At 29.7% G+C, this 10,265-nt stretch overlaps 1 protein-coding gene across 1 annotated transcript; it reads left to right on the top strand.

Moving 5' to 3' along the window:
• The first annotated feature begins 6,009 nt into the window (after positions 1–6,009).
• LOC125818177 (uncharacterized protein At5g41620) lies at positions 6,010–10,026 on the top strand. The gene is made up of 3 exons (XM_049497718.1): positions 6,010–6,762; positions 7,524–7,628; positions 8,582–10,026. Exons 1-3 carry the CDS (start codon positions 6,340–6,342, stop codon positions 9,959–9,961), a joined length of 1,908 nt encoding a protein of 635 aa, XP_049353675.1. The 5' UTR covers positions 6,010–6,339; the 3' UTR covers positions 9,962–10,026.
• The last annotated feature ends 239 nt before the right edge of the window (positions 10,027–10,265 follow it).

Raw genomic sequence — 10,265 nt, 5'->3', positions numbered from 1 at the left:
GTACGACTGAGGTTGGGGATTTTTATTACTTTGTAAGTGGAATTAAAATGTATTCTGACTGTTCTTTTGTCATAAATTTTGTGTTATTGGCTGTTGAATTAGATGGTGATTAATGGTATAAAAAATATTATCATATATGAATAAAATGATACACGAAGTGATTAAATAACATATGTTGGACACCTGACACAACAAATTGTTTTAGTATGGTGATTTTAGACATCTTGAATAAATCAACGTTCACGTGTTTGAATCTAACTAGCAACATTTTTTCTCACTTTCTTAAAAAGAGTTTTTGTTATACAATTTCTGAACCCCAATAGGAAACTCATGTTCATTCTAAGACTCCTAAAAGAAAAATTGATTATAAATTTAGAGAGTTTATTTCTACAATTAACCTATGGATGAGTATAAACATTTTGATAATGTATAATTTATTGATTTAAGGAAACAAATCATCTGCAAAAAATATTATGATTTCCTCTTAGTTACAACTTACCACTTACAAGAATCCTCACATGGCTATCCTCAATCAAATAATGAGGAGACATGCTAGCAGGCTAGTAGCTAATAATAATAATATAATTATTTTTTTAATCACAATGTTATTTATCTAAATATTTTGGATTGTTTAATAAAATATAAATTATTATAAAAATATACAATATAATATAACATGAAAAAAATTCATTTTTCATAAATAATTTGATAATTTACTGTGATATTATTTTAGAGAATGACGATAATAAAGAGATCTGGTTATATATTATATCTTGAAATATATCTAAATTTCTATTAGTATAATTTGGCTATAACACATTTGCCATTATGCCATCAGTCAAATCTTTTTATTCGATATCGTTTGTTTAAATATTTTTTATTTTTATAATAGAATAGTATTATGGAAAACATAAAATATAACATTATGAAAATTTATATGTTAATTAACTAAATATTATTAAAGAGAATGACTCATTAAGATATTTGACTATATATTATATCTTGACATGTTTCTAAATTTCTATTAGTAGAAATTATCTACAACACCTTTGCCATTATGTCATCAGTCAAATCTTTTTATTCGATATCGTTTATTTGAATACTTATTTTACTATTATAATAAAATGCTATTATAATAAACATAAAATATAACATTATGAAAATTTCTCCGTTAATTAACTAAAATTTATCTAAGAGAATGACTCGTTAAGGGATTAGACTATATATTATATCTTGACATGTTTCTAAATATTAATTAGTATAATTTGTGTACAACCCCTTTGCCATTATGCTATCAGTCAAACCTTTTTTCTTTCGATATCATTTATTTAAATATTTATTAAGATTTAGCTTGTATGAATCGTTATTGGTTTGATACCAATAATGGTAGTCATTTCAGTATCTTAAGGATACATATATATCCACGATCAAAAATTAATTGATAGTACTATATACCTTGTCTCGTATAGAGTATCTGAAAGCAAACAAATCATGTAAACATGTCTTATTTTACATCTCATTCGAATCTAATTCGAGTAGACAATACTAAATCAATAAAATAAAAGGGCCAACGTGATCCTCTTCCCCCGAGATCTCAGATGAGGGAACCCAGGGAGAGCCGTCAACTCCAACTATCGTCCATGTACGATCCATACTAGATCTGACCAACTGCCCATCCTATCTCCTCTACGTTCTTGACAACTCATCTTTGTTTATTATTATTATAAAAAAAAAAAACATATAGCATCATGCAAATTTGTTCGTTAATTAACTAAAGTATTATGGAGATAATGACTCATCATGAGATTTGACTATATATTATATCTTGATATGTTTCTAAATTTTCATTAGCAAAATTTATTTACAACACCCTTGCCATTATGCTATAAATCAATACTATATTGATTCCCATTTTTGGTTATATATCCATGTTAATAGAATATGTCCTTTTTTGGTTTGCCCAAGTCCATATTCCAACTAGTCCTTTCGTTTCAAAATATTTCTCACATTTTTTTAGAATTAAATAATATAAATTTTGATTAATATTTTAAGATATATATTTTTAATCATATTGTATGAGGAAAAAATATAACTTTTTGTATAATTTTTGAATACCTAAATTTTAATTTTAAATTAAAAATATTTAATTAATCTAATCTAATTTAACTTTGAAAATTGATAAAATTGACTCTCGAAAAAAAAAAAATCAAAACTATTTTAAAATGAAGGGAGTATCATTTTCTACTTATTTTCTTATTATTATAATTTTCAATAAAACAATAATTTTTTTTAACTACCAATCAAAGAGAAATCGTCAAATTATAATGAAATTGAACTACATATATATCATGATAATAAATAGTAAAGCCATGACTTGTTGGAGAGATAAAATCAACAAAAAAATGTTACTAATAAATTTAATTAGTTTAAGAGGACCAAAAATTAGAGGAAAAAAAGGTTTTTTTTTAAAAAATAAATAAATTGTGTGCTGACTATGATCACGTGTTGAGAGGGTCCCGCGTAAATTATAAGATTTGGGATTTCGTTAATTGAAAATTTTGTGATATTCTCCAAATTTGCAATACAGCACTGAATATTCCTTACATATAATCAAAGATAAAATTCAATAATTTTAATTCAGATCTTATATATATGTTCCTAGTAACATAATAATTTTTTTTCTTTGAAATTCAGTATTCATAGACTCATCGGTCAAAATTATAATTTCACTTTTGTATAGTATCATTTCTACTTATGATTGATAATAATTAAATAACTTAGTTCAGTGTAAATAATATTAGGCATCAATATGTATTTTTATTTCTTACTATTCCTTCACATATATTCCCCAAATTATACTACTAAGAATTATGGTGAAATGACGAGATAGTGGAATGAATATAATTTGTTCATTTTCAATGATAGGTCATATGACCGAGTCATGGGGTGGGGAAGAAAAGTCTTGTAGAGAACGATTTTCTTTTTTTAACAATTCTTACATGGTGTGAATATAAGCGAAATGAAAATTTTGAATTTATGAGTTTGAAAGTAGAATTATGACTTCCGCTTGAATTACATTATCAATGAAAATTTGAAAATAAATATCAAATGTCAGATTAAAAAAAACCAACCAAAAAACATTAGCTTGATTGATGTATAACACACAGATGAATCTCAATGATATATGTAGGTACATATGTACTACATTGTTTGTGGTGATCATTTAAATTCACCCTACAATTATTAACCTTTTTCTTGTTTGATTCCTATATTATCAAACATATATATATATATATATATAGATATACTTTGATAAATTATCTTTGTAATGACCTTATTCGAATGTCTTATTATTTTATTATAATGAAAAAATAACTTATTGATTATATTATTCATATTAATTTTTAGATAATTTTTGTTTGTAACATCTATAGATTGTAAACAACAAATATTACCATAGCTTGTAGGTGCTCACATAATAATCAATCACAATAACAAATAAAAAGGTTTTAATATACGAAACTATTATATAGAGATTTAATTGTATTCTATTTAAAAAATTATAATAAGTGCATAAACTTTTTTTGGGGTGGGGGGGATATTAATTTGTAAATTGATAATCCTATCTAGTTTAAGTAGTCTTATTTGTTTTCTTGATTTTCTAATCACTCCCTATCACTTATTGTCTCCATTAGAGGACAAGATTAATACTAAGTGGAAGTAGCTAGGTTGGATGTATAATAATTTTAAGAATTTTGGATAACAATTGACAAAAGAATATAACATATTTTCTTTCCCATCATGTTTTTTCCCCCAACTATTTGACTCATCCCCTTTCAATAATTTGAAGGAGGACAAACTAGTTACTATACGTATGATTTACTCATTTTGTTCCGATTTATGTGTCACTTTTCGCTTTTTAAAAGTCAAACAATTTAAGTTTGATTGAGAATTTGCGCGTGAAATCTTCAAATTTTTCGAAATGAATAAATTTGTAAACTATGTAAAACGTACTATAAGTCATAGTAATTGATAATTCAAAACGTTTAAAAGATCTATGAAAAACTCACAGTCAAAGATAGACTTGTTTGAATCTCAAAATCTAAAAGGTGCCACATAAAATGGGACAGAGGAAGTAACTTATATTCATAAATTTGTAAATAATTTTTATACCATGAATATAATTTTCAAAATTATTATATGATGTTTGCAATGAAGAATTGTTTTTTTTTATTTTTATATGTGAGAATCTAGAGATAGATTTTTCAAAGTTTTTGGAAATAACATTTGCAAATTTGAATACTATTTGAAAATATTACAAGTCATATCTTTTCGATATGTTTCAATTTATTTAACATAATTTGAATTGACACAAGGTTTTAAAACATGTCATAGTATTCGTGTGATTATAAATTTTTTGACTTATGATTTAAAATACGCCATCACATTTATATGTCTATAAAATTTGAAAAGTGCAACCTTAAACATACTATTACATTTATGTAATTATGAAAATATAATCGTTAAGACAAACATATAAAATGTAAAATTAAATGTTTTCATAATTCATACCATTCAAAATATTTGAGAAAAGCAGAGTTAAAAAAAAACAACTCTTTTACTCTTTAGATAACAATATTACCATATAAATTAGAATAAATAATATATTATTAGTGCACATAACTTAAACTCATCTTAGAATTATAAGGTATGCTTTTGAAATTTTTTAAAACATAAACCCCCAATAGTAAGCAAAGTAGATTATTTTTTTTTTTAATCAAAATTGACAGTGCTGAAATTATGGTGTAAGTAACCATAAATACAGAGAACTTAGTCCATTATTCTTAGCCGTCTATTCAGATTTTAACGGCACTGATTGCTTCACACAATCTGCTCACGTGTATGTCACGTCCCCTTTTTATGTGTATCGACTAATTTCACGGGTTATTTATTATCTGTGTTACTCGAACTATTCAAAAATACTAGTAAATTTTTGCATGTTAGAACCTTTGAGGATAATGTATTTTGTAGAGGTGAATTCAGAATACTAGTGTATTTACTTGTTTACTGTGTTAAAAATAGATGAATATTTTACTTGTCCAATTTAAGTAATTAAGAGATAAATAAAATTTTATCTAATGCTTTTAAAAGAACGTGGTAAGTTAAATATAAACAAAAAATAAAGACGATGAAAGTATTGTATATGAATTTGATGGGTTATTGTAGAAATCCATGAACTTCAAATACTAAATTCACCTCTTTATTTTATGAGAATATGATATTGTTGCAACAATTTTTTAAAAGTTCGATCAACGTAATCTGCAACATCCTTTCACATATACAAGATAATTTTGTCCCTTAAAACATGAAAAAAAAAGGAGAAAAGAGTTTTCACAATCTTGTTAAATAAGGGAAGTTATTATTAGTTACTATAAATGTGATATTATATCATAATAGGTATAATATATAAACTATCTTTTAACTTGCCTTAACTGATATTTATGTTCTTCAATTTAATCATAAAATTGAATAAGAAAACATATGCATTCTATACGACAAACCTTGCGTGATTTGTCACGTAAGACACTTACATCTCACACAAGCTGAAACTAAGTTAAAGAACACGTTTATATATTACACTGACTAAAACAAAATATATGCATACATGATAAACCCCCTACCCCCTACCCCCAACCAAACCTAGCATGGTTTGTCACATAAGATATATACATCCCACAAAAGCTGAAACTAAGTTAAAGAACATGTTTATATATTATGCCGACTAAAACAGAATATATACATACATGATACAAACCCCCCATACCCCTCTATCCTACCCCCTATCCCCAACCCCACCTTACAAAACTGTTCTCCTTTTACATGAAAAAGAAACAACATTACACTCTTGAACTCTCTCTTCTTGTTTCCATCACTTTTCCAAGAAAAGAACTCTTCAAGATCAAGTCTTTGCCTTTGAACACTTCTCATTTCTCTTCTTCTTTTTTTCCCTCTTTGGAATTTTCAAAAAACAAAGTCCAAAACTTTATAAAGGGCTCTAATTTGCATGGCAATCATTTATTAGTATCTTCAAATTACACACTAAACTTTCTTTTTCTTTTCTTGGATCTCCTTCTTCCTATTCTCTTCTCTTTTTTGACTGATAAAGTGACTATTTTTTTTCATTCCCAAGAAAATATTCAAAGTACAAAAGGGTAAATAAATATCCCTATTTCTCTAACTTTAGATCTGTAAAAATATTGTCTCCCAACAAAGCCCTTTTTTTTGGTTTTTAGTACTATGATTCATTAATTTCTTCAAAAAATAAAAAAATAAAAAATTATGATTAGGCAAAATTGGAATGGAGAAGAATGCAACAATAAGGTGAGGAAAAGGGGAGGATCATCATCATCTTCATCTTCATTAGTACAAAGTTATAGGCTAAAAAGGGCAGTTTTGGTAGGAAAAAGAGGAGGAGGGTCAAATAGTACAACACCAGTACCATTGTGGAAAATGAATTCAAGGTCACCATCATTGCAGAATGATAGTGGAAATAGTAGTAAGTTATTCAAGAATCTACAGCAGCAAACAGCAAAAGGAACTGCTACTGATTTGTCAGTTTCAGCAAGAAAACTTGGTGCTACTTTGTGGGAAATCAATGGGGTTCTTCTTCCTATACCTAAAAAGGAGGAGAATTTTTTGAAGTCATCATCAAAATTTGGTGCTCTTCCTTCTCATCCTTCTCAAATTAGTCCAGTTTCTGAGGTGGGGTTCAAATTTTCTCATCTTTTTTCTGTTTATCAAGTGGGGTTCAAATTTTCTTGATAAAAATTGATTCTTTTTTCCGTTTTTGTGTTTCCATAGTTCTGTTTATGAAGTGGGGTTCATATTTTCTTGAGAAAAATTGATTCTTTTTTCTGCTTATGAAGTGTCCATAGTTCTGTTTATGAAGTGGGGTTCATATTTTCTTGATAAAAAATGATTCTTTTTCATGTTTTTTGTTGTGTCCATAGTTCTGTTTCTGAAGTGGGGTTCAAATTTGTTGATAAAAATTGCTTCTTTTATTTTCATTGCCATGTTTCTGAGGTAAGTGACCATACTAGTGCTAGTGCATCGGATCCCATCTAAACTTCGAAGTTAAGTATGCTTGAGCAAGGGTAGTAGTAGGATGGATGGTTTTTGGGAAGTCTTCGTGTTGCATTCTTCCTTTTAACTGCTTTGTTATGTGTTATTTGAGTCGAGAGTCTTTCAGAAGTAGCTAGTCTCTCTATCTCCACGAGGTAGGGTAAGGTTTGCGTATACTCTATCCTCGGTATCCAACTTATGAGAATACATTAGATATGTTATTCTTGTTGTATTGCCATGTTTCTGAGGCGGGGTTCAAATTTTCTTGAGAAAAGTTGCTTCTTTTTTGTTTCACAGCACTGTTTCTGAAGTGGGATTCAAATTTTCTTGAAAAAAATTGTTTCTTTTTTGAATTTTTTTTTCTGATGTTTGTTTGTGTGTTTAATGGTGAATTTTGGCAGAGAATGGAGAGATCTAACTTGGACAGTGATAGAAGAAGAACTTCAATTGGTTCTCAGAGAATTCTGCAAACTGATTTCTCTCTCCAAAATGGTTGCTTGATTGAGGTATCATTTTTCTAATATTATTCTTTAATAAAATAATTCCATTTTAATTTATTCTTTTGGTTTTTCACTCGGAGTCCAGTATTTTATTATTAGATCTGATTAATCTAAATTCAGATCCTATCCATCCCCACCACAAACTACACTGTTCTGTATAGTTTTTTATGACAGCAACTTAAAATAATTTGGATAATTCTACTTTTTCATTTTCTTTGGGGAGGGGTGGGGAGGAGGGGGTTGCTGTTAATAACTGTTGCAAGTTGTAAATAAGAACAGAATTGCAACTTCTCTAGTCTAGTATGAAAGTTTATGCAATCTAAACACTCCTTTAACACTTTTGTTTGACACCATTTCCTTATTAGTCCGTTTCGAAAGATGACATAGACTTGATATTTCCTTGATGAGAAGCTTTTATAGCCACATAAATATTATGACATGTTTAAGATCAAACAAATTGAAATATCAGAAGTAATATAACCCCTCTAGTTCGAACCGAAATTCAATACTGAGCTAAGAAGAGAAAAGAAACGAACTTATTATCCATCGAGTTTCAAAATATGCTGTTGTAAAAACAAAAATAGTAGAGTCATTCATATTTTTATCATAATAAATGACATAAATGGCATCTTGGATGTGCCTCTTGGCCACTACAATGTTTCAATTTAGGAAATGGACAAATCTTTCATTGTCATGGAAAGGGACCAATAATGTAAGTTGGTGTCTGTTTCAGGTACCATCAGAGTCAACATGTCATATGTATTTATATTCAACACTTTAAATCTTGAATTGATATACTGTTGTTATCTTTTGTTTGTCATTTGCTATTTGTGACAATATTGTCACAAAATATCTTTGGTTTTACGCTATAACTAAGTTTTTTTGCCATCTATTATTCCTAGTTACTTTGCATTAGCAATTTTGCTTCAAATTTTTGATACAAAGTAAAAAAAATGCAGGTTGATCAGACACAGAATCGTGGATCGAGTGTTGATAGGCATCGGTTGAAGGATGTCAAGAATGGACTCTCCGCGTCTAAGGAGTTGTTGAAGGTTTTGAATCGCGTGTGGGGTGTTGAAGAGGATCAATCAGTATGTCTATCCCTTTTCTCAGCTATGAAAGCTGAGCTTGATCGTTCGTGTATCCAGGTGACTAAGTTGATTCATGAACAAAGATATAATAACTACCATGGTGAAGTTGATGTCCTGTTGAAGCAGTTTGAGGAAGAAAAGGCGTTGTGGAAGTTGAAAGAGCAAGACAAGATTTACGCGGCTATTACATCTATAGCCAAGGAGCTCAAGGTAGAGAAGAAGTTGAGGAAGCAAACCGAGAGGCTAAACAAGAAGCTCGGTAAGGAATTGGCTGACACGAAAACTTCTCTGTCTAAGGCAACGAAAGAGCTTGAAGGCGAAAAGAGGGCAAGAGAGATATTGGAGCAAGTGTGTGATGAATTAGCTAGAGGTATCGGAGAAGACAGAGCTGAGGTAGAGGAATTGAAGAGACAATCGGTTAAAGTTCGTGAGGAGGTGGAGAAGGAAAGAGAAATGCTTCAACTAGCTGATGTTTTACGTGAGGAAAGAGTTCAAATGAAGCTATCGGAAGCCAAGTATCAATTCGAGGAGAAAAATGCAGTTGTTGATAAGCTAAGGAATGAGCTTGAGGCCTACTTGAGATCCAAAAAGGGACAAGAACATGGTGGTGAGTCTCCGAATTATGAAAGGATCAAGGAACTCGAGAGGCATTTGAGAGAAACGCTTCCAAGCACATGTTATTACCAAGATAAAGAGAAGGAAAACGGGGAAGTCCTTGATAATGATGATGATGAAGATGACGATGACAATGATTCAGCTGATAGTGATCTTCATTCAATCGAACTAAACATGGACGATAACACCAAAAGCTACCAATGGTGCAGCACTCTTCAGGACGATCCAAAGAGATGTTCTGTTTCTAACAAAAGCAAAGGGAGAAGGTCGTCCATCTCGGAGAAGTTCCCAAGACAGAGTATTTCCATAGAGAGGGAAACATCAGATGGCATAGAATGGGAATTCTCCGCGGGGGGAGGTAAGGAGAACATGTCCACGTTTGACACATCCGATAAAGGGAGATCAAACTTTGATTTCTCTTCTCAAGTTTGGAAAAAAGACTGCGAAGACGAGATAGAGAGGTACAAAATGATCAAGGATCTTCGAGATCATATCGTCTCTGCTTCACAAAAAACGCCATCTCAACAAAGCTTTTCGAGTCCAACTAAGAATTGGAGCCAACAGAATTTGCCTTCTAGTGATGCAGAAAGAGTGATCAATGAGGCATTTGCTGTCTTACAAGGAGCAAATTGAAGAAATATTTTCTGCTGTTTGATACATTGTTTTTACATAATTAAATGGAAATATTTTCAACTGTTTTTTTTCTTTTTTCTGAAAGCAATATAGTTAAATACAATTTTGTGGTTTGCCCTTTTGTATGACATATAAAAATGTACAAATTTTTGCTACTCTTCTTTTGGTAACAAAGATGTTCTATAAGTATATTAGAGTATTATCTTGTGAACATTTTTATCTTTAATACTACCTGACTTGTTTTTGAGCCGAGGGTCTATCGGAAACAAGAACTTCTTTACCTTCGTGATGAGGTTGCATACAT

Source organism: Solanum verrucosum, unplaced genomic scaffold (genome assembly GCF_900185275.1).
Source record: "Solanum verrucosum unplaced genomic scaffold, falcon-dt-bn FXZP01000253.1, whole genome shotgun sequence".
Classification (NCBI taxonomy): Eukaryota; Viridiplantae; Streptophyta; class Magnoliopsida; order Solanales; family Solanaceae; genus Solanum; species Solanum verrucosum.
This window is presented reverse-complemented; position numbering and strand designations above follow the sequence as displayed.